Genomic DNA, 25590 nt, shown 5'->3' with positions numbered 1-25590 from the left:
TCCTTGATGGATAATCCCCCAAAAGCAGGAGACAATAAAACCCATACCACCATACTACCATACCACCCATACTACCATAGGTACTTCCTTATAAATGGATAGTATGACATCCTTATGCAGCAAAAAGTTTCCATGATGCAGCAATCAGTTCTGGCTTTTTTAGGGTTAACAGTACCATGATATATAAAGCAATTCTATTGCTTGTATATTAGAAGTTTTGTTACTTTTGTTTCATTGACCTGGCAGGATTTTGAGTGCTTGATAACTTATTATTCTTATTTTCATATCTTATAAATTTAATTTGTGTCTTTTTATTCAAAAGACACAGCACCCTGCAAACTGTCAAGTCAGTATTATTTCTAAACGGTTGCAAATTGCATTGATTGTAATGAACCCACTCTGAACACGCTGCTTTCTGTATATATTTTGGGGGATATTAACAACGTTTCATTGTTTGAATCATTCAGGTTACTTGGGGGTATAAATGCAGCCAGTCCTGTGGCTGATGAGCATTCTCTTATAAAGCTGTATGTAAATCAGCTTCACAACAACTCACGGTCAGTATGAGAGCACTAACCCACTAATTGCCATAGTTCTGTAGCTCATGCACTAAATCATTAGTGATTCTGCTAAACTACTAAAGATATTCTTTAAGGAAGGCTGTGATGGGCTAGAGGGTTTCTGTGGCTCTAATTAGTCTTTTGAACAGACTTCCTGCTGGCTCTGGGCTTTGCCAACTTCTCTCGCTTCTGCACAGCACAAATCTTCCATTTTCCCCTTTCACACGGGATTAATATTAATGTATCTAGGGGAAATCTGAAACATTGGTTTTGAAGACTGAAAAAACTACACCTTTATGGTTTCATCATCAGGCTTGCTTGTTGTGTTCTTGACCAAAGAATGGAAGAGGCTTGCACGAGAGCCTGGAAACGACTCCAGGTCTCACATCCAGCCTCCTCTTCTTCCGCCGTGGCTCTCACTGCTGGGGGTTACTGTCCTGCCAATAACCTGCCCAGAGCCCTTTGCTTTGCTTTTCAAAACGACCACAGAAAATGCCAATCTAAATCCTACTGAAGCTAATGAAGATTTCTCATTTATGTAGCAAGCGCTGGATTTGGATGGATGCCTCTGGTTGCCGCACCTGTTTTCTAGCATTCTCTCTCATGTTAGTGGCCTAAAGGAAGAGCCTATTTCATTCTGCATAAAAGAAATATGCAGTTAGATAAGAAGAGTTTCCTCAGTTTTTTTACTGTGGAGTGTAATGACCTTTCATTTTTTTCTTTTTTGATTAGTCTATGACCATTAGTTATAATTCAGGAAGAAAGTACTGAGACCCAAGGTATTTTTCTGCTAAATGCCGAGTCCTTCGGTCTGCATTAGACTAATAACAGTATCTTCATTCATTCTTTTAGGTTTTATTATTATTATTGCCCTGGGAAAATCTGGCCTCATTAGTGGAAGCTCATCCTCTCATACATCAGAGAAACAGACTTTGACAACTGTGTTTGCAGTTGTGCTGATTTTATATTAAATGCTCCATGATTCATATTATAATAAAAATTGTACATACTCAGGGTAGAATTTCTAGCTGAACATAATCAAAGCTAAAAGCTCAGCTAGCTGGGTTGCCACTGCAGACAACTTATGGTTACTTTAATTTATGTTGCAATCTAGTCCAGAGGTTTTAGATAGCTTTTAAAAAAAAGTTTTTATGTAATTAGAATGTTTATGCACGGACTGTCATTTGTAGCATTCCCATGGTATTTGTTTTGGCTACTTGTGTTCATATAAGAACACAAGCAGATTTGCAAACAGTTTTTCCCTGTAACAGCAAATGCTGAATTCAGCACACCGACTCATTGTACTGCTGGAAGCGGGTATAGTATCATGTGTTTGGCACAAAATCATCTTCATTTCTGGATTCATGGGTGAAAAGGGGAAATGAACTGGCAAGAAGAAGAATTTTATTTAAAAAATTATCTTTGCTAACTAGTAAATACAATGACAAATTGTGGGGAACAGCTGAAAATACAACATTATATGTTCTTTGCCATTTAATTGCATCTGAAGCACCGATTTTGGGTGGCTGCATGATTACTCCAAAGCTCAAAGGAGCCTGGATTCACACTTTCCCTGAGGAGCTTCTTAGTTTCTTCAATCCACTTCAGAATCAAAATCCCTTTAAAATTTCTCTGCTTGCCTTGTTTAGTTTGAGCCACCATGTCCACAAGAGAGCTGTCATGAGGAGTCTGGCATAAAAATTACAAGCACCTTTCTTCTAAATATAGGTAGCATGCAAACTGATATCAACAAGATTCTCTGTACAGCCCAAGAACAACTTTAAAGCACTTACATTAGAAAAGAGGAAACAAAAAATCCATTGTTTTCTCCAAAATACCAAATCAGTCATTTGCTGCACTACCAGCTAATATGTGATTAAAACTGCAAGGTCTGTAATTTTTTGCTGTAGCTAATATTCAGTTTTTAATCTCACTTTTTTTTTTGTCATCACTGATTACCTAGAGGGCAGCAGAACAAGGGAATATTGTTGCAGAGGAGGTAATACCCTTGCAAACCCAATGAATTGGATATGTTATATCAAAGCAGGTAAATTGAGCATTATGGAAAGTTCTGTCCAGGCAAGAGGAATAGCTCTATACCCTGAATTAATGTTTTCTTCCTTATTTGGATTCTGTTGTTCCCCAGCTGCAGTCTGTCAGTGCTGCCTTAAGGAACATAGCTACCATAGTAATGGATGTGATCTCTTTCTTAATAAAAGTCTTCTTTAAGCTATTGAATTATAGGGCTATGGTGGGATAACATGAAACAGAATGGCTTTTCTCTCATTTTTTCTCAGCCTCCCCCCTCACAGCTAATACATTTAGTTCTTCTAAAGGAGTAATAAATTGGAATAAATGGAGTGATGCAGCACATTCTGATGAACTTGAAATTACTTGGCAATTCTGTGGTAGATGGAAAGAATGCACTATGGTACCAAATTCCCATAGCCAAGGAGAAATTGAGTCTTACTTAATGTTGAGTCAGAGTAGCTGATGCCTTTTTTTGATCTCCACATAAAAGCTGAAAAGAATTGGATATTCTATCTGGGCATAGCGAGCAATTGGGCCAGTTTCTCCACAACAGCCAACTTTGGGCAAAACATACTGGTTGCTGCTCCTGTCCATGTTTTTCTCTCTAAGGAGTGTGATAGACTTAAACTGCATGTTGCCTGCTTATGTTTTCAGAACACGATGGAAATCCTCCTTATTTCATTAGCAATATTCTACCTGCTAAAGGAAAGGTTTATATGTCTGATTGTTTTGGTAGCCAGGTAAACACTAAAGAGGATATAATATTTACACCAGTACTGTTAGGTCTGCTCAGAGTTGGAGATTTTGCCTCTCAGTTTACATGGGGAAGTGTTCTTTGGCATCTTAAAAAATGTTTCGTGTTAATAGGGATGTATCTTTAGAATATATGTTCGAGTTGGTAGGACCCAGAGAAAGTCACTGTGACCAAAACAATCTCTGAGGTATTAGCTGTGTTTTGGGGAATACATGGAGGATGCAGAAAGATGTAGAAGAAGGACAAATGTCAGCTCTTCTAAAAGAAGGAAGGTTCAAGGCCATAACAGGGATAGAGATTGAAGGCATTATGTGAGAGACAGCCTAACCTTGGTATCCAAAGATGCTGAAATTTCAAAAGAATTAGTGAGCACCTGGAGGATAATAAACCAATGAGAAACAGACAGTATGCATTTGTCAAGAAGAAATTATGTCAAACCAAACTAATTTATTTCATTGACAGGATAACTGCTCCAGTGGGTAAAAAAGAAGCAGCAGATATGATACAAGCTGATGATACAAGTCCTTAAAAGTACTTTTGACACAGACCCATGTGACACAGAAGTACCCGAAGGAAATATGGACTAGGGAAAATTAATATAAGAGTGGAGGGAGACATATCAGGTGGCATTCTTGAAAACTATCCTAAGTCAGGCACTCTGGACTGTTTCTTGTAATGACCTGAGCAATAGAGTGAGTGTATGCAATTTGTAGGTGTTACAAAGGTTGAAACAGTTCCGGGAAGGAGTGCTTGGAGAGCAGTTTCTAAATTAAAATATTAGCTCAGTTGCAATGGTAGTAATTGATGTCCAAATGATCTGAAATCAGAAGAAACTCAGTAATTATAAGGGAAAAATGCTGTAGCAAGGAAGCAAATAATCAAATAAAAGATGGGGCATAACTGGATGGACAGAAATCTTTTAACAGAGGACCTAGCAGTTGCAGTGAACCACAGACTGACTGGAGTCAGCAATACGATTGTTAGATTGCATCTGACCCTGGGACATCATGTGGAAAGCCATTAAAACTCATTCCCTGGAAGAGGAGACATCTGCCTGGAGGTTTGCATTCCATTCAGTATAGGGCAACAGCACAGGGACAGATTTGCCAACCAGCATGAGACAGTCCAGAGACATCCAAAAATCAAACAAGCTTAGAAAACTTAACTCATAACAAGATGTTGGAAGATATAAGTTTACTTAATCAGTAATGAATGTTGATAGTCACGATATGAATTGCTCAGTGAGTGAAGCTTGCTTGCCTGTCCCTTCACCCGAACTGTGTTGCTTCTGGAGCATGTGAGGGGAGAATTTATGGTTGGTGGGGGGCATGTCACACTGCACTGTTGGAAAGGAAAGCACAAAATCTGCCCTGTGGTCTCTGGTCTCCCTTTGTGCCAACATATTAATATTTATCTTTACTTAAGAAGAAAACACTGTATTTTTGTCTGATATGGCACACCCTGTACACTTCAAATGCATTTTCCTTCTGCAGCTGGGAAAAAAAACATGGTGAAATACCTATCCTTATAGATAGCATGGAGCATGTTTATCTGTGTGGAAATCGCTTCTGTGGAAACACAACACAGCATGCTGCTGGGCATAGGAATGTGAAGCAAGCATTTTTTTCTCACTGTGCTGTACTGCATTTCATTCAGCTATCTTCCAGATTTATTAGAAATCAATAGGGCTTGGGTTCTTGGGACACATTGTGATACTGTCCTTTCCAGAACCCCACTGCCAGCCTCAGCCTCCCAAAGGAAGAAGAATGGCACACACCTCATCTTACTGAATTCCTTCTTTGTCCTAATAGTAAAGTTTGTGATCTTCGGTCCAGCAGATGAGCCACATCTGCTCAGATGTTACACATTTGTGTAACATCATGAGCCTGTACACACACACACACACAAATGCAGAGGTGCCCACAAGCTCACACACTGGTCTTTTGAACAGGCATTTACAGTATCAATAGCCAAACAAAAAAATAAAGGCAAACAATATTTTTTAAAAGAAGACAGTAAAATACATTTTTGCTTTGCTTTGTTGTTTTTTAAACAAAAGTGCTGCAGCATGAAAGAAAAACTAACATTTAAATCTCTCCATTTTGAGCCAGTGTTATCTTAAGAAATGATTAACGGATATTTTAGCATTGGAAAAGTTGCGGTTACTGCAATCCATCAAATACTGTAATTAGACAAAGAAGTAGGTTCAATGAACTGTATCTTTTTAAAAATCATCAGAACAACAGTACTTTTGAAAATTAAATTAGTGTGTCCCCCATTACTGGATATAAGTAAAGAACATTTTTGTAGATTATTGAAACTATTTTATAGCAAATGTGGACGAAGGCAATTTATGTGTTATGGTGAAGCTTTCCCAGCTTGAAAGCTGTTATTTCAGAAGATGTTTACCTCAGACTCCACCTGGAAGCTACACAAGTCCTCAGCTTGTAAGAGAAGCACGTTTTGTTGGTCTTTTCTGTAGTGCAGGCTTTATAGTTTGCTTTTGGAGAATGGGAAGGAAAACTCTGATTCCTGACTCTGCATGTCCCAAAGTTTTCTAAAATTTCTTTGAAGATTCTTTTGTTATTTTTATTCAGTTCAGAGCACTTGAATGAGTTTCTCCACGCACTGTTCTGTAATGAATTTCAGGCATCACTGTTTACCCTCTTCTTAGTTTTCCTGTCTTATTAACTAGCTCTCCTTCCAAGAATACTGAAGTAGAGCAGAGCAAACTGCTGGCTAGGGCTGCTCCAGCTTTCTTGAAAGGCAAAGGGTAAGTTGAAGAGAGAGTATGTTCGTAGCTTGCACTAACACAGCTAAACCAAAACCTTTTCCTCTATTCCTGCCACTTTTAGTGTGTTCTGTAAACATATTTCCTGAGAAAATTATAACCAATTAACACAGTGAGCTAAGCAGGGCATGTTTAAATATATTTGTCTGCACCTGGATGAGTGAGGTCTTGAGCAGACACTTCCAAACCAATCTAACTTGTGAATTCGGTATGTTAGTTTTGTATGTAGCAAATGTGTATTTAATTTATATATACAATATATAGTATATTAAAATGAAGAGTGCTGACCTCACAATATGCTGTATTTTGAAATAAATGGTTCTGTACAGCTCCAGTCTCTGGCCTGATCTGGCATCTCGCTGATTTCTGAGGCTGGCTCTGTAATCAAGTGAGATTCTATCATCCTAAGCCATTAAATACTTAACATATAAATTACAGTAAAAACAAAATAATTTCTGCACTTTTTTTTTCTTCTTTTTTTCTAAGAACACTTAAGTATTCGTTCCTAAATTCCCATTTCACAATCTCACTTGCTCCTGCTTTCTCTGTTTATTTCCCTCTGTCTGTCCGGACTGCACCCTCTCTCCCCCCGTCCCCGTTCCAGGTTACAGTACAGCCTCGATGTTGCAGACAGGCTGGCCGATGAACATGTACTCATTGGGTTGTATGTCAACATGCTGCAGAGCAACCCCGCACGGTTAGTGCAGGTTTGGCACCTTTGGGGAACCCAGGAAAGGGACGTTGGTCGGCCAAACGCTCTCACTGTTTCCTCCTGGCTACAAGGCCACTAACCTAGAGGGAGTGCGTATGAACATGGGGTATGTCCTCCCAAAGTTGGTGGATTGTGGCGATTGCTGTTATTCTCTCTAGCAATATTAAGGAACGAGGTGTTGCAAATAGTTGCGTAGTTAAGAACGGCTGTACAAGTTGATTTGAGATACTGAACTCTAGTCAGTGCAGGACTTGGTGGTGGTACAGAAATCTTCACACAATGGTGACTAACAAGTCCATGTTTTCAAAGTAATAATTTTTGAGGTGATATATAATTTGTAGCTTCACCTTATCTTGAAAGTAAGAAGTGGTAATAGTGTGTAAACAATGATAATAATAGGAATTTGCTTATTAGCCTAGTGAAGGAAATAGTTCATTTCAACTTTTACTTACATTAGGCATTGTTTTAAAATCTGCCTGATTTCTGCTTTGTTTGCATCTTGTATATGAATTTTCCCTTATCTTTCATTTAGACTCAAGTATGACAGGTTTTTAAGTGCATGTCTTGAGCACAGTTCATTATTTCTGCTGGAAGGAATACGGAGCTTTATCTACTAAACCCATCCGCTGTCCCAGCCCTTGCAGATGGTGACATCGCAGCTGGCCACCCCGGGGAGGGTGAATGCTGGCTCACCTCTCCAAGTGCAACAATACTCGAAACTTTGCAGCCCTGTACCGGCCAGGTGGTTAGCGGTGTAGTATGTGGCTCTAGAAAATATGGCCCAGAACAGAAAACGACCACTGAGATCTCCTTGTGAGTGCCTAGCCTTATCTTTACTATCTTCATCCTCTAAATTTCATTCCAAGCTGTTCCTTCAAGCTTTTGAGCTAGCCTCACCAAGTCATAGTACATTTGTATCCAAATACACACGTATGAATTAAGTGCCATAACATCCTTCAAATTTAATGTTTTTGAGGGATGAATGGAGAGTGGCTGATAATGGCCTTAATTATTTAAATAACCAAAGCATAGTACATATCATCTGATTACTGACGTTAAATCACTGCAGTCACAGCGTCCTCAATGAGGAACGATCTCAGTTATTTGTATGATGCCAATTAGGTTTTGACAGGAACATAACTGAGAGGCGCTGCATTGCCATTTTCCGCTTCGTTGCAATGAGACTGCAAGCTGAGAATGGGTATTTTGGTAAAGACAAGAAGAAGAAAGTGTTGCCATCCTGAAGCTCCTGTGTGAAGCCCAATTTCGGGAGAGGTAGCTGAGGCCTCTGCAGGAGGCTCAGCCACTGCATCTCATATTGGCTGGGCTGGGATCTTCAGGCAAAGGTGAACTCCTTCTGCCCGTGCCCCAAAGCAGCCAGATGCAGTTTGCTCACACCCCACGCAGCTGTGTTAGGATGGTGCCAAGTTCAAGCTGTTTCACCCTGCAGCTTAACGAGATTCAGTAACTTGACTAAAACGTGTAGTTAACACATAACTGGGTGGCTTCTGATTTAGAGGAAGCTGCAGGTAGCCAGCTCAACTGTCAGATCTGCCGGCAAAATACCACGTGCACATACCCATATGTGCCATCACATTGTTTCGAGTGCTACTGGCAGCCAAAGATGAAAAGAGGAATGATTGTAGCTGGATCTTCATCTGCAAGAAAAACCTACAGAAATACTGTGTGAGCATAATGCATAAAATTATCTTAAGAGCTATATAGTAGCATCTCAAAACAAAACAAATTGGAGGTTTTTTTTTAGATATGGAGTCAGGCTGATTTATACTGGCTAATGATCAGCCCAGTATACCTTTTTTTTTTGGTTTGAAGCATAGCTAGTATTTCTATTTGGGGGTTTTTTAATTAATTTTCACTGTTTATTTTTCATCTGCAGTTATTTGATACCGCGAGTAGAAGTACAAGTTGTCCTTTCCAGCTCTCACAGGCTAATAAGCTATTTGGGGTTTTTTTTAGAAACCAGTGCTCCAGGGCAATTTAAGAAACAAGAGAAGTACTTAATTCATTATTTATAGTAACTGTATGAGTAGAAAAAGTATCCCTTAGCCAGATGTTTCAGTTAGTTTAATTGTAATGGGTACTTTAGCATGTAAAACCAATACTTGATATTTAATTTAATTCATCCATAGTGTCTGATTCTAAAAACGAACTTTTAACTGCGAATAGTTTCCCTTTTTGTTCTTAGAAGTTAGAAACTTTACGTAATTTTTAATATTAATTCCACATATTTCAGTCCGCTCCTTTCAGGTGCAGAAAAAAATAAGATAAAATATATTATAAGAAGTAGGTTATTTTTGTTCCAAATAAAGTTATTTGCTGATTTTTTTATGCTATGCTATGTAGTAGTGATAAGTCATATTTCTGTACTGTAAAAGTGCCATGCTATTCTATGGTATTTTGAAAAATGTTTATCCAGGGGATGTGCACAACAACTAACCAGCTAGGAAGGCTGGTCTAATCTTCCCTTGAAAGAGGAAAAGCATTTAGAGACCCACTGATTGTAGAGGAAACACTCACTCCCTTGAACGGAGTTAGTTTTTATGATTATACTCATATACCTGAGTGTTATTAACGTTTTGGTGGTAAAATCTTGGTGATTCTAAAGTAAATGGCAAATTAACAATAGCAGAGGGCTCAGGTGATGTGTCTCAGTTTAAAGTGCCTTAAAACCAGGATAATTTTGAAAGAGTCACAGATAAACCATCCTCAGAATACATTTGGTGGTTTGCTGTTAGGACATTGTTCTGGTTAGCCCTAAAGCTTAGAAACCTAGCCCTTAACTTGTCAGTGTTTTCTATAGTAAATTACTTACGAAGTGAAGGTTTGTAGAATAAGCATGTCATGAAGACCACACTGATGCCTCTATTGCAAAAATTTCACGGGAGACTGGCATTTCTGAGACTTTTCTAACCAGTGGTGACACAATTTTAAGGCCATCGGGGGACATCCGTATCACGTATTGCACGATGCCTACTGCAGAAGCCTGAGAAATTGCAGAGATCCTTGAGTATCTTTCCTCTGCTCACAGGCTATCATATTTTTCATCCTTTGCCTGGAGGTTTGAGACCCTTTTCTTATGGATCCCCTTTAGACTGTGGAATATTATACAGATCAACTAAAGCCTGAAGAAGAAGTCATATTGTGCAGACAGTAAGACTGGATGTTCACTCTACATCTGAATGATTATAATAATTCTGCCAATTATTGCTCATAATTTTAAAGTCTTTAAAAAAATCGTCACTAATGGAAAAGCAGTATTAAAAGTGTTGTTTAACTTTTTTAGAAAAGAAGGATCAGCAGCAGGATATTTGTATGCAAAATCTTCGTTTTCTTTGAAATGGATGCCTGAATCATTCTCTTGAGGGCCCCAAATTCTGCACATATATTCATTATATTTTAATGCATGTGTGTATTTCACTGTATCATTGTTCACAAAGTTGCTGAAGTAAAACAGAAGTGAATTATGACAAATCAGAACTCTGAGACATAAAAGTCTTGGCAGTCGAGGCTAATGCTGCTGTGCATAGCTCTCTGCTTAATGATCACATAGCATAGGTACATTCCAGAACTAAATTTATCTCAGACACTGAAATTTAATTTACAAAGCTTTGAGGCCAGTGATTTGTGGCATTCATAGACCAAATTTGACACGCTGCTACATCTGTTTTATGACATGCACCTACACGTAAATATATATCAAAGATATTAAATAGCAAGTAAAAATCAAAAAGCTGCACTGATTTAGTTCATTCAGTAAAGTCATTGTCTCAGGGGTTAACTCACATCTCAGAACTATGTTGCAGATTATGTTATGCCAACAAGTTGAACCATAATAATTATTTTTCGAGGATGGATGATATGGTTGCACATTGCTGCAAAAAGGAGAATTGATGCTGAATCCTGGCTGTTTTCACAGCCATCTGTTAGGATGTGATGTTCTAGTCAAGGAAAAATTAAAAATTAATTGTATTGTCATGAAAGTAACCCTTATTACCTGGTTTGCATATTTTATGTGTCTGCAAGAGCTGCTTGTCCCTTTCTTTCTCTGAATGACATATCAGGACAGTAAGCATGAATATGTAAGAAGCAGAACTGCATAGATTTAAAGAAACACATTTAGCTTGAGTCTTTTCAGAAAGCAAATCAGTTATCCCACAAGAATCTGAGTAAGCATAGAATGTATGTAACATAGAAAATATGTGGCAAAATAAACATAGCCAAAACCAAAAAGTCAGTATTCATCTGCAACCAGAAGTCTTATGTTTGGTCTGCTGCACAAGCCCAGCTTATACACAACGCCCCTGGGCCTAAGTTTTCATGGCTTTACTATTTCTCTAAACTACATGTTTGTGGGCTCACAGGTTATTGTCAGAATGAAAGATGGTGTTTGTCTCTTTTCCCTTACCTCAGCAAGCCATAACAAATTCACATGACTCCCAGCTTTAGTTTAATGATCAATGAATATCAATCACTACTCATCTTTCAAACATCATAACTTCTAAGCCCCAGTGGACTTCATCAACCCAACCGCAAGATGCACGTTGTAATTCCCTGAAGTATCTGGGGATATGAACTTAATGAGAAAGATGCCGATTCTTCAAAAGCAGAACTTTTTACCACAAGTGCCATTTTTGTCTAGAAGGCTTTTCAAGTTCAAGACAATTTCTGACAAACATCAGAATGACATGCCCATGACCAAAATAAACCTTGTTTTGTGCATTCTTTTGAAACGTGAAGCTCATTCTCCAGCAGCCAGTTGTGTGCCCTGAAGAGCCCATGGGCTGAGACAGGGATGGGGAAGGGACAGGGGCAGGTGTGTCGCTGTCTCCCTTCAGCCAAAACACAGGACATTACCAAGGGATAAGAAAAGAGGCCAGACTTCCCTCAGTCTGAGGTGGTCTGCAGGCTGCCTTGTATTCCACACAGCAAAGCGTTCTTCTCACTTCTTCTTAGGATCTTCATTTTTTTTTTCTCTTATATATACTGAAAGCAATGCAATATAGGATTCTAAATCCCCAGATCATCCAGGGTCAACAGAGTCCTCATCAAATTTCATTTTTTGTCAGTCTATCAGTTTTGATGGTTCTCTGCAAACTTCTAAATGTTTAGAAATAGTAAAGATTCTCACTATATTACCTTTTTACTGCTCATCCAACTAAATAATAGCCTTCATTTAAAATAAGAACAGCTGGCAAGGAATTAACCTGAGAGAAATATTTGCCTTTGATATTCTGAGGGGGGAAAAAACATAATAAGATTCAATATTTTAAAGGAATTTAGTGTATTTGCTGTTCTTATAGTTTCTTAGTAATTTTTATGGAGATTCTATGCATGTGACCAAAGCTCTTCATAGTTGGTGCTAGTGGACTCCTGCATCCTGGCAGCAGGACTTGGCTCCAGGTTAAAGTGAGTCCAAGCCTGGGATCAGTGGTGATGTATAAGTAATAAGCTGCAATATTTTAAAGGAATTTGGCATATTTTCTGTTTAGTTCTTACACTTTCTGATCAACATTATGTGATTCTCTGAAATCTTACTCCCAAATATCAAGAAACGGAGAATGAAAGAGAAAGTCTGATTGTAAGTTCCTAGATCAGTGGTTCCAAACTATGGTCTATGAGGCCTTGGTAAGTGCACTGCAAAACTGTCCTAAATATTATTTTCTGTTGCAAATCTGACAAAGCTTCTGAAGTTATTTTCAGCAAATGCTGAGGTTCCTGCTAATCTGCTATCCAAAAAGTAATCACTCTTCTAGATGATATAAGAAGTAAAACCAGATGCCGACTGGTGTTCCTAACCACCTCCCACTCCTCTTTGGACAGAGTAGTCTGCGAGTTGCATCTTGCACGGTGTTGGCCAGGTATTGCAGACCACAGCTGTTGCCCCCAAGGGCAGGTGCTGCCTGGCCCCATCCAGGGAAATTGCCGTCCCACTTCTCCCTTTTGCTCAATTAACACCTGCCATTGTTAATTTGGTGACATTTTGCTTCTGAATTCTGTAATGGGGGGGAGTGTGAGCAGGCAATGTGACAGAGCAATGGTCATTTTTATCTCGTGTTAACGTCTTCCCTCCTTCCCCTCCAACCCTGAGCAGTGTGCTCGACAGCGCAAGTCGCCTGGATGAAGAACATAAGCTGATCGCCAGGTATGCAGCAAGGCTGGCAGCAGAAACTTCTTCATCAGTAAGTGTTTTAATTAAAGGAAGGAACTTTCCTTCTGTCATGTTCCAGGGGCTTGGCAAGATCTGGGAAATTACATCTGACAGCCTTAATGATTAATGGATTATTTTTCCCTATCCTTTTCAACAGATGCTGTTATGCTTTAGTAGTAATACTTTTATGCAGTCCATTTAAACCAAAGCATCCACTTACTAATGCATATAATCTATGTACTAATGCAATAGTATTTAAACAATTACAGCAAAGGGAATCTGACATCTTGAACTCAGGAAAAACTAGAAAATATTGTCTGGACTAGCTTTGGTTAAAAATTAATGATTTACTGGAGTGGAAAAATGGGGTGATGAATCCATTTTACTCTTTAGTTCAAATATCACGGCCGCTGGGGCCCTAAGTGCTGAGGATTTTGAAGAATGATCTCCAGCAAGATGACTGTAATGACCCCCTGCATTAGCCCTGGCTCCCATTTTCATTTCAGAGCAATGATTATTCTACTCTATGTATCCCAAGATAAAAGGTGATGACAGGCTAAAACCTCACTAACTATATTCAGGAATAAGAGAGAATGAAGCAGGGACCCAATCGAAGTATATAAAATCCTAAATGGCATAAATAAGGTCAGCCTAGTTACTTTTTTCCTATCTCAGCAGATTTGATAGAACAAGGGACCATAAATGATGGTTAAGTGAAAAGCAGCAGGTCCAGAGTGCCAAGAAGCATATTTTCACACTGAGATTTACACTGCGGGGTCAGTTGAAAGGGCAAGATCAGGCACTGCTCTTTGTGTAAAAGCACTGAGTCACATTCATCCCAAGGGAAGGTGGCGAGGATAAATCTGTGGCCCCGTGCACCCATCCGCTGTGGAGGATTTCACATTGCCTGTGGCTGCAGGGGAAGAGAGGGGCCAGCCCAGCCCAAATCAGTCCCTTCCAGAGTTGTGACACAGTGGCTCAAATTTAAGGCAACCTGCAGGTGAAGGTCCCGTTTCTGAAGGGCAATAATCCTTTATGGGAACAAGTTATCCCATTAATAATGTCTCTGGGTAGAAACTAGTAGAAAACAGTTGTATATAACATGTCTGTAATATGGGGGAAAACTTAGGAAACAACATTTAAGTAACTTTTAATTAGAGCTGGTTTGAAGGAATATACTGAATTTCTCATTGCCATCCATCTGTACTATTTAAGCAAAGGAGACAGAGGGAAAAGAGAATGTTTCTGTATATAGAATCTTTCCGATCACAAGAGTGACACTACATTAGGAGCACAGTGGAAATTTGTAAAGCTTTGCTGATGGTCATTCTGTTTTTTAAGGAACAAAATGTACTAATAACCCTGACCATTCAGGATAAAGGTCCTGATTCCCTCTGTATCAGCCATTACATCCACCAGGGTGTATCAGTTTTTCTTTATGCACTGCTCTGCTTCCCTAGGGTTGGAGCGCTAATGGGAAAATGTACCTGTAGCAGAAAAAATAGTCAGTGGTTACAGGCGTAATGTGCTGTCCTTTCCCCACAGACATCGGTAACGCAGGTTAGCACTGAGATGTATCTTCATCCTTTCTGAGGGTTCCTTCTTGCGAGGTGCCACCTCCTGGAGGAGGAGGTGCCTGGTATCACGTAAAATTGGGCTCCAGAGTTACACTTCACAGGGCAATTATGGTGAGAAACACTGGGATCAATCACAGCAGTAGCTCAGCAGAGTATTTTTCAATGTGTGATTCTTTCAGATTGGAGTTAGAAATAAATGAATATCTTTGATAGCTGTGAAAATGTAAATGGCTTGCTCTGCATTGTCATTGATACAATACTGAAATACAGGAGTGTGAACAAACAAACCAATATTTGTTTGTTGCTGATCGACATGAAAAAAGAGCATAGTCCCATGAAACTGTAGTAAACACTACCTAATTTGGTAATAGTTTAATTAACACTTAATTTTATTGGGAGGAAAAGAGTTCTGCTCTACCTGGAGGACTGCGGAACGAGCTTTCCTGAGTTACCACCAGAGCGTGTAGGAAAACTTGGCCTAATGGGCCACCCAGCCAGACTCAAAACTGAGTCCAGCTTTCAGATGGAAAGTAGAACTTTCAAGAGAAGAAAGCATCACTGCACTGGAAACACATCCTCTTCTTTTTGGAGAGGAACACTGTTTTTGCTTCATGATATTCCTCTTGACTGTACAATCAAAATGAAGAGCCATATTACAGCAACTGCCTGCAGCAGTGGCATTGCCTTTTACAGTTGGTTCAGAGGAAACTCCTTGAAGCAATGAATGACAGGATGGTAAACACTGAGTCTTGTTTACTCTCGCACTTACCCTGCTTTTACTAGCAATGGAGCCGTACTGGTATGAGCACAACATGGGTGCTCTTTTTTTAGTGTGGGCAAGCCTGGTACTTTATTTTCTGCAAGTAAGGAGGTTTCACAGACCAGATCTGTGCTGAACTCATGGGTGCACATTGGCTTTTCCTCCTTCAATGCAGCCTTTTCTTTTACAACAGCAGCAGGGTCAGCAGAGAGGGGCGTCAGATATCTCCTTCACCATTGATGCAAACAAGCAACAGAGGCAGCTGATTGCGGAGCTTGAAAATAAGAACCGGTAAGCATCCATGAAGCACCTGATTTTGTTCAGTCCCATCTATTGTATATATTTGTTTTACCACCTACATTTTTACCACCTACTTCTGTGCTATGTGCTAATGCATGTCCATATACTTCCTGCTGCAAAAAGCACAGGGCACAAAAAGGCCCACAGAATATGACAAAGGCTTTAAAATCCACAGCCACCCGGTATTTTAATGAGTGTACTGCTCAATGGTGTGATATAACCATTGATACTTTACTGTTTGCAGCTGCTTGTTAAGAGTTTAAAAAAAAAAGCCTGTCCTGTTTCAAAAACCAGATTAACTTTGAATTAAAGCCTCTGTAGCTCTATAACATGAAATGATAAAAGGATCAGTCACACTGGTAATGTTATGCTGCCCTGCTTTTATTTGTGAAAAAGATGATTAAAGCTCTCCAGAACACAGTCTGTCTGGGAAGGGTTTGCAGAAAGGTTAGCAGCAAGTTAGGCTGCTGATCAAATGAGACACTAGGTATAAATGTGACCGAGACTGAGGGAGAGTGTCCAGGAGAAATAGGCCAGCCCGCCCCAATAAGGAGTGACGCTTATTTGTCAGCAGCAGAGGATCTGCCCTGGGTATCAGACTGCCTGATGCCATGAAACGTGTGGCAGCAGAGCTCTGCTTTTACTGCCGGACTGTGAAACAGAGGCCAGCCCAGACCAGATGGTTTCCTGCTCCAAACTCTGCTCTGCCTTCTGTCACCGTGTAATGAGCCACCAGCTCCAGTCTCCATTTGTCTTTCATAGTTCGAGGCTGCCTCCTGGCCGTCTGCTATCCGGCACGCTCCGAAGAAGAGAAAAAATACACAAAGGTTGAAACCTGCTGCTGCAAAGCTTTTTATTAGCCTTTTGACAGCACTGCAGGGCTGGCAAGCCAGTCGTCAGACAAGTCCTGTTAAAGGGCTTCTCTGTGAATTGTTGACTGCTCTCAGTTCTCTGGATACACTAAAAGTATAGTTTTAAGTGCAGAATATTTTCTGCAATAATCAAGAGGTGCCAGATATTATTTTAGTTTTTGTGAAGTTCATGTGTTCCTTTAAATGTTCATGGGAAAGAAGCAGAGGGAGCAATTTAATCATATTGCTGCTTCACTTCTACCTCTGATTTTTGGGGGTCTTGAAGAAATATTTCACTTCATGGTAAAATCCTAGAAGTTTATTTTAAAAGTCTACAGAGACCTGTCCCAGTGCCAAGGGCTTCTTTTGTTTGTTGGAACCCAGTCATTACATCCATGTTGATGAAGAGCTACATACAGTCATACTTTTTCTCCTCTTGCGATGTCCGGTGAGCTGGTTTTGTGGAAAATTACTGACTTGTAGTCTTCTCCCTGTTCTCCTCCCTAAGAGAAATCCTACAGGAGATCCAGAGGCTGCGACTTGAACATGAGCAAGCATCTCAGCCCACACCAGAGAAGGCACAACAAAACCCCACTCTCCTTGCAGAGCTCCGTCTCCTGAGGTAAGTCCACAGTAGTGAAACCTCCAGCCATGACTGGGGACAGCCAGTTCTTCTCAATAAGAGAAGAAATAAGAGATGAGCCTAGCTTATGGCTTTGGGGGCTTTGTAAAAGTAAATAACACAATGTGAATTTTTTTTCTCCATTTCAGTGCAGACTGTAGTCTTAAAAGTAATTAAGGTTATGCTTCAAACAGCATGCATGAGGAATCCCACATATTAGTCACTTGCATTAAATTAAATAAGTGCATTAGTGTTTGTAGTTAGGCCCTTAGGTCATTTGGAATAGGTTCCCACAGCCCAGTCCAAATACCATTAATTATATGGAGAAAAATGTTCTGTCAGAACAAATGCTTCTACAAAGACATCTCGTTTATGCTAAAGTAAATACAGAGCTATGTGAAAATACAGCCAGAATTAGAAGCTAATTTTTGGAAATTTCCCCCATGTGTTGAACTCTAAGGAGAGGTCAGTTCTCTTCATGGTGCAACACCAGGCTGCAGAATGATCCTCCTTGTCACGTGGGAAGCGAGGAGTAATGTCATCTGCAGCAGCTGAAGATTTAGAGGATCATTTCTCCAATTATCCCACTAAGTTAAAAATATTAATATGGATGTGTCTGCATCTTAATTAGGGTATTCTGCATGGATATACTAATTGCCATGTATATCACATTGAAGAAGAACAGTTATCATTGGCCCAGATCCGTAGGCTCCCTGCAACTCCTGAAGTTCATCTTGTGAGAGCCAGACAGAGAATCCAATAAGAACTATTCAAAACACTTCATGTGAATAGAGAACAGAGTGTAAGCACTTTCTTTCTAGTGAAACAATGCTAGATTCAATTTTATCCCCCTACCATAGAGCAGTTCTCTCATGAGAAGACTAAAGAACATTTTTGACCACTTAGCCACTTCTCACACAAGTAATGTTTTAGTGATGTGACTCATAACCAAAGGAAATTACCATAAGAAATTGTGGTAAGTTTTTTTTTTACAATCGCTGTGTAGATTTATTATTGAATTTTCCACACTAAAATACTTTTCTGTTTCGCAAATAATTACATTTGCTTTCCAATCTGAAGACAAATCAGCCTCTTCAGTTCTATAAGTGATTTTAGTATGTAATTGCTCCTAGATATCTACAGGCAAGTGGCATTCTATGAGAGGTATAAAACTGGCTGTGATGAAGATGTGTACACTACATAAAATATACCAATAATGTAGCTCCTGTGCATCAACCCTGAAGTCTATTTTAAGCAGCTTTAGGAGATTAGCTTTGTACGTAGTTGAAAAATTTTTAAAAATTCAAATTAATGGACAGTGTTAGAGGACTGAGTACTTAATTTTTTGCTCTTTTCAATTCCTACACATATTAAAAGCATAATAACCTTATTTGAATTTCCTGACATAGGATGTCCTCAGGGCAGTGATGCTGAGTTCCTCAATTATGATATCTTTTCTGATTTAATATGCAGTGTCAGAGTCAGCAAATAACTTCAAATATGTGGTTCTGTACTGCTTTGCATAGCTTCTAAAACATTCACCATTTAAAAGGCAAAAGATTGGCTTTTGATTTACTGCAGAATTTTGACACCACCTCAAATTCCTAAACACTTAAGGTGACATGAAGCTGTTCTTATCATGTGTAGAACAGCAGGACTCCACAGGACTCAGAACAGCAACTGATTTACAGCTGTTACCCCATAGATTCTTGGAGCCTGGAGCATTTAGGGCACTAGAGCAGTTTAGTTTGTATAAGAAATGCTGGAATCTTTATGTTGCCTGTCTGAGCATCTCTCACTAGCTACTGTAGCGGTGCAGACTCACTGAAATGAGGTTCTGACCAGAATCTTCCTTCACATTACCAGTGCTGTCTTGGAGACAGGTTGGAAAGCCCATTATTTCCAATAACTTACTCTGGAGTGTAACTGGAGAAACAAGTCAGGAGAGCTGTCTGTACATTGCACACTGCTTAGGTCCTCTCTCCTGGTAAAATTAATTTAAACCCCAGCAGAGGTCTGTGCTACGACCTGCCATATTGAATTACATGGATAGGGTATCTTGTTTTTATTAGCAGTTTTCTTAAACTCGGTTGCCTTTGTACAGTTCATGGCATTTCCAGCCATTACATGCCTGGAAAAGAAAAGCCAGGACAGGCAATTTGTAGCAGAAAATAGAGAAATCCTCCAGAAGAGTAAATACAACCCAGCAGTGTTACTATATGATCCTATTGAGAGATAGAGGTGAGAGATAGCACCCATGAGCAATCCTGTATAAATCACTGGGGTTTTTTATTAGTAACTGGCCATTTTGAGAGGGCTCAAAATTGGGGTTTCATATTTCCTAAATATGGGAAATGCATTTAGTCTTGTTGACAGAGGTGCTTTATCGTTTAGGATTAAATTGTTATATTTTACAGGTAGTACAAGTCTAACAACATAATGGTTTTATGTTATTTGCAACACAGGAATATATAAAATATACCTAATATGTGTATTTTTCAACAATAATGTTGTTAATCTCATCATAGCTTCCAGGATGCAACGATTTAGTGACTGAACATGTGCAAGTGCACAGTGGAGCTGTACAGAATCAAAGCTGTTCCCATTTATGTGGGCACACACTGGCTGTCACACTTGGGGTGGCTCAGTGTTCACACTGTCATAGGACCAGCACTGGACTCCAAATCCAAAGAGCTATTTTCAAGCAATTTTGTCTCCACTATGTGATAGTCTCACTCTTGCTTTCAGACAAAAAAATAGAAGCAAAAGCAGATCGCTGTGGTTTTCTGGCTGAATTTCTGAACTCTCTTTAGCTCCTCTCATATCTTGCTCTGTTCAGTGCCTCTACTGTAATTTCCTGTCCTTTAGGCCATGGCTTTAATTTCTCCTGACAGCTAGGGAGGTTATTGATGAGAGAGATCCAAAGAAAAAAACTGCCAGGCATTCCCACAGGGGAATATAACACAAATTTGTTTAAACCTCATTTGCTCTTTGGAGGAGGGTCTGTGTCAGGGTCTGTCTTTTTCCTAATCACTATATTCAGCCCCGTGACTATTCTCACAGGGAGCTCCCTGGCTTTCATATACCTATTTCTAAGCACTATACTGAATTCATACTGTGTGTTTGCTTTCCTGCGCTCTAGAGGCACACACTTCATAGTTGGGCTGGGGAAATGATGCAGTTAAAAGCTGATGATGCTGTGAGGGGTAAGCTCTGATCAGATCTGCTTGTTTCTCAGACAGCGGAAGGATGAGCTGGAACAGAGAATGTCTGCTCTCCAGGAAAGCCGGAGGGAGCTTATGGTTCAGCTAGAAGGCCTCATGAAACTGCTGAAGGTAAGGAGCTCCACCTGATACTACAGAGGAGAACAGGCAGAGTGAAGCAAGAGATGAGAGGAAGGAGATATGACCAGAGAATTCTTCAGAACTTGACTACTTCCACCCATAAAATTTGGAATTGTTTCATTCCCTTTCTATTTTTTGCCTTGGTCTTTCGATTGGGGGGTTTCAAGTGTTGCTCAGATGATGTTGTTCCTGCTGTGACCTACTGCTAAGTGGATGGAACGTTAGAGGCAGGCTTGTAACACGTTGGCCAAAGATAGTTTGCCCAGAGAAGTGGTAGATGCGCCATCCCTGAAGACATTCCAGGCCGGGCTGGACGGGGCTCTGAGCAACCTGATCTAGTTGCAGATGTCCCTGCTCATTGCAGGGGATTGGACTAGCTGACCTTTGAAGGTCCTTTCCAACCCAAACCATTCTATGATTTTAACTAGTGAAGAATTAATACAATCCTTTCAATAATATCGCAGCACGATGCAGTACAGTCCTGCTTTGCTCTTGCAGAAGGATTTGGCCACATCTCTGGATTTCAAGCTAGCAATCTCTGCACTGGCCATTCAACAATGTCCGAACAGAAAACATTTTTGTAGTCCAGTTTCAGCTGGTTTTGGAGTTTTCTCTGTTGAGGACATCAAATACAAAACAAAAGAACAAGAAAAGAAACAAGATGACATGTAAAACCAGATAACTAATAACTGTGAGAAAAAGAACTCAGCACTGTATGCTGTTATCTGCTGTAGCTGACAGTGTACAAAATTGCTTTTACTAGTTCCTTTAACTTTGCCTGTTCAGTTGCTGGTTCTGTCATACGTGCCATTTGACAACCACATCTAACTCTGTGATCTTAGAGATGCTTTCCCAACAACACTTGGTCGTTTTCAAAAATATATAAATAATCCCTTTTTAAACAGATGAAATATGCCTCAACAAAGGATCTCAGTCAAAAATGAAGGTATCAAAAAGCATGTGCATTTTTAAGACAGACTAGGGTAAGATGGAAAATGTGTTTTATTTGTAGAATCCAGCCCTATTTCAACCTGATGTGCCTCAGGACAGGTGATGCCAGAAATTCACATTGGGAGAAAGTGCTCTGAATAGCATAAGAGTTTGGTTTTTTGTTGGCCACGCCAGATAAAATGAGTGCATGGAAATTCAGCACAACTTGAGTCAAATCTGGCTCTGATAAAAGCAGAAAGAATTTTGCTGAAAGCCATTTAGCAACACGTATTTGCATCAAAGGATGAGTTTGACCCCTTATGTCATTTGCAACTTCTCAGGCACAGGCTTCTGCAGCCACAGTGCAGGAATTGGTGGCATTTGAGGAGCAGAGCCCAGGGAGTAGCCAGCAGATATTGGGGGGCTGCGAGTAGACAGGATACTTTTCACTCTACCTATGAAGTGCTGCAGTGCTACAAGTAGCAGTCAGGGCAGCCTGCTCGCATTGCACTGTCTGGACAAAGATAATTTAGGGTAGGAAATGATGGTAGCTTTCTGCGCTCTTTGTGCTGTTCTGGTGTTTCAAAGGGTGCAGAGGAGGAACCATAACATATTCACATAGCTTCAACTCTCTCAACTATAGCTTTAACCTTGTAGTCCAAATCTGGCTTTGTTTTCTGTTCTTCACTTACATCCTGGCTAATCTCTTGTGCTGATCCTCTTTTTCTTTAGGAAGAAGAATTGAAACAGGTAGTAAGTTACCTCCTACTGGAGGCCTCACTAACTCCTGAATGTGATTGTATTCCTGTGATTTATTTTAATTCCCTTGCTTGAAATGTATGTGGTTTTTTTGACCAAAATAATATTTTGCAATTCTTTCACACATTGTTTTGAAGTATCTTGGGGTAATTTTCTAAACGAAACATCTTAGCCCTCTGGAAAGTGAGTCCTGTCTACAGGGAGTCTTGATCTTTTTTCGTACTCCTCTAAATAAGAACACGTAAGATATGGAAACCACCACCCAAATGTAGTGAAACCAACCTAGAATATGAATTAAATAACATTTCTACCATAGATAACATTTTGAAAATGTAATGAGAATTCTGGAAAACTTTAAGAAAAAGATAACTGAGTTTTAGTCAGACCAGAACAATGAGTTTGAAAGCCCACTTTATCCAGAAAAAGTCAGGGCATTGTGCACATCTTCTAAAGTTGGCACTGATACTAACTGTCCCATGAGTCTTCAGGAAAATAATGTCATTTCTAAATGCTTTCTGCAACCTAGAATTAAAGGGCAAGTGTTTATATTACTAATGATAAATTTTAGAAGGTTTAATTGGTTTAGAGCTTTTTAGGATTGAAATGGATCCTTGAAAGATATTGGGCTAAAAAAAAGCACCTTTCACACAGCAGTCTGATTTATGAGTCCAATAAAAATGTTTCATTTTAACAAAATCCACTTCATCTTGTTTTCATTGGCAGAAGTACCACCACAAGTCTGATGTGTTCTGTCTATGGTAGAGCATGCAGAGTTTGTGGGTAATGCTCACCTTCATAAAACTAACATTCTGGCTAATTTCAATGTAATCAATCTGTTGTACCAAAAAAAAAAATCTGACCAAACATTGTCTCTGTATAAGGCCCATCTTTATGATTCTGCATCACTGTATTAAAAGATCTTCCATTCACAAAAGAGAAGTTTCCAATGTGATAAAGAGTTTCCCTACCATATAAAATGTTAACTGGACAGTGTAAGTGAAAGCACACTTTCAGGTTATTATGAGATATGATTTTTTTCTTCTGAGAGTAGTAGCCTCACTGAATACCAAGTGGTGACGCTCAGGAATTACTCTCACAATTTCCATGAAATGATCCCTGTTACGCTGTGCCATTTCGTGATCTGTTGAGAGAAACAGGGTTAAATTAATTTCTGGACGAATTCAGTTGGAATGAGCAGCCTGGCAATTCATTTAATGCTTATGAACTCTCTATTTCTCTCCTGCCCTTGCTTGGGAGAGGATAATGAGTTCTTCACATCCGTGTGGTTTGATGAGGCTGACTTTCCTGTATTGCGATCCCAGCTGAGTTCGGCAGAGGGAGCAGCGGGCTAAAGCTCTTCTAAAGCCAGCGTTCATTTCAAGCATTTTATTTTAAGCATGCATGACAGTTGTCAGTGGGAAGTCTTTTCTTGCCTAGAAAGGGTTAACTTAAAACTCATAACGGGCTGACTAGAGGCAGTGCATGAAACAAAATACATGGAAGTTTCCCTAAGAGGCATGAGAACATTGGTAGCTGCAACCAAATACAGTATAAAAGCTGAAGCCACGCATATGTCCGTGGTGGCTGCTATAGCTCCCCTGTCCTCAACCAGTGGGGCTGCCGAAGTTTGGGAGCAGTTCGGTGCTCCATTTCTTTGCTGAGATTACCAAGAAGTCGCTACTGATTATCGTAGCAGGTTTCAGGCCATTAGCACTAGCCTGTGAAAACCACATTCCTCCTGATAACCACCAAGCAGGAATGCAATCCTAATAGCACTCCATTCCCACAAACTTGGGCTGAGGTGGATCTAGATGAATAAAATACAGAGTCTTTCAAAAAGATGGACCCAATTTCAACAAAATTGGAATTGAAATTGGGTCCATCTTTTTGAAACACCCTGTATAATAAAGTGTTCACCTCTCTGAGATCAGTCATTCTCTAATATCCTCCTATTTCAACTTGCTGTTCATTAGTTCTGTCTGATATTGCTCTGATAGTATAAAAAAGAGAGGAGTTCTTGCTGGACCGAAGTCTCCAAATGCTTCATCTCCTTGTGCTTCTCAAACAGTTTCTTCTAGCACTGAAAACTACAGATAAGAGAGCACTATTTGTCATAAACACAAGATCTCAGTCATAGCTGCAAAGCAGACACAAGGGTAAGCGCTGCTGCACAGCGGCTTTTACATTTCTCTGTGGGAAAATTCAGCAAAGGAGTACTGGCAGGCATCTGTTATTTTTAGTAAATCGAATGCCTGTTCTGAAGTTCATTCCTTGAATGTGACTTGACTATAGGAAGCAAATCTCGTCCATTTTGTTCTCATCTTCTCTGGAAGTTCCCACTGTTGTTGGTGTTCCCCCAAACCAAGATCAGAAGTGAAGGGGAGCTGAGGAAAAAGGGCAAGTGAAAAAAGGAGCTGGGAACCAGTTGTTCTTTTGCAAATTTGTTTCACAGAGGATGAAACTTGCTCCATCAGGGTGTGAAAGGAGATAGCTGTAGATCCCAAATTCTCTGCCTCATGTGCAGGAGGTGTGACCTCCAAGGATCTTGGAGCATCTCCAGGTTGCTCTGTGCCTCTAGAGGACCAGAGATCTGCATTTCTGCTGGAGTGGAGATAGACAATTCCAGAAACAGGAGAGCATCTGCCCTTTACATATTCGACTTCCCTTTCATCCATCATTTAAATGTTCTAAACCCAATCATTAAAGAAATTATGAGTATTAAATCCTCCATTCTCCCATCAGTAATGTGCTTATTCCTCATAAACTTAATTTGCCCTTGATGTCTCTCTGGTGATAATGTCTCTTAGAAAGGGGTGATAGGAGAGAAGAACAAATAGCTTAGTATTCTAAGCTATATTTGTGGTTCAGAGCAGGAATGTATAAAAATCTCAAGGGCAATGCTGCACTCCTCCTGCAATGGTCTGCTATTGTCTTTTTTAGTACATATTTGCCAAACTGTATCTGGGCTTCAGTGGCAGCCACTGCAGGAATCAAAATAAATACCATAGGACGAGTTAAGAAATCCTCCTGAATTCTCGATATAAGGACAGGATGAGGGAAACACCAATCTTCAGGTTACTTTTCACTGTGAAAAAACAGGCGTGTGTGTTGCTGTTCCCCTTTAACAGCACTCAAGCCAGCTCCATCCATCCTTGGCATCTACCAAACACAGATTTTCAGTCAAAAGCCCCATGCAGTTTAGTGTGGGCTCCAGCATTCGTTTTTCCTTATGTGAATGCACATTCCCAGAGGGTTTGAAATAGTCAAGGAAAAGCGCCCCGTGTCTTTTGGTGTCACTCACCCAGCTGCTTTTGTAAAAATTACTATTTTGTAAAGTCCGCTTGAATTTTCAGCTAAGTGATACTAACTGTGAGGTGCTAACAGCATGACATTTTATATGACTGGTGTTAAAACATTTTCACTTCCAGCA

At 39.9% G+C, this 25590-nt stretch overlaps 1 protein-coding gene across 3 annotated transcripts in view; it reads left to right on the top strand.

Annotated features, from left to right (window-relative positions):
- Nucleotides 1–25590, top strand: part of DTNA (dystrobrevin alpha) — a gene marked incomplete at both ends in the record, with an annotated part of 96465 nt that overhangs the window by 55329 nt on the left and 15546 nt on the right. The window contains 8 exons of one of the 3 annotated variants that reach the window (XM_080338553.1): nucleotides 468–557; nucleotides 6041–6118; nucleotides 6741–6833; nucleotides 12961–13048; nucleotides 15548–15645; nucleotides 17014–17127; nucleotides 20366–20462; nucleotides 22134–22151. In XM_080338553.1, coding sequence (XP_080194679.1) covers nucleotides 468–557; nucleotides 6041–6118; nucleotides 6741–6833; nucleotides 12961–13048; nucleotides 15548–15645; nucleotides 17014–17127; nucleotides 20366–20462; nucleotides 22134–22151 — 676 coding nt within the window. Of the gene's footprint in view, nucleotides 1–467; nucleotides 558–6040; nucleotides 6119–6740; nucleotides 6834–12960; nucleotides 13049–15544; nucleotides 15646–17013; nucleotides 17128–20365; nucleotides 20463–22133; nucleotides 22155–25590 lie in introns of all 3 variants that reach the window. The other 2 variants (XM_080338552.1, XM_080338554.1) reach the window with 2 other exon arrangements.

This window comes from Nesoenas mayeri, assembly GCF_963082525.1.
Source record: "Nesoenas mayeri genome assembly, chromosome: 2".
Classification (NCBI taxonomy): Eukaryota; Metazoa; Chordata; class Aves; order Columbiformes; family Columbidae; genus Nesoenas; species Nesoenas mayeri.
This window is presented reverse-complemented; position numbering and strand designations above follow the sequence as displayed.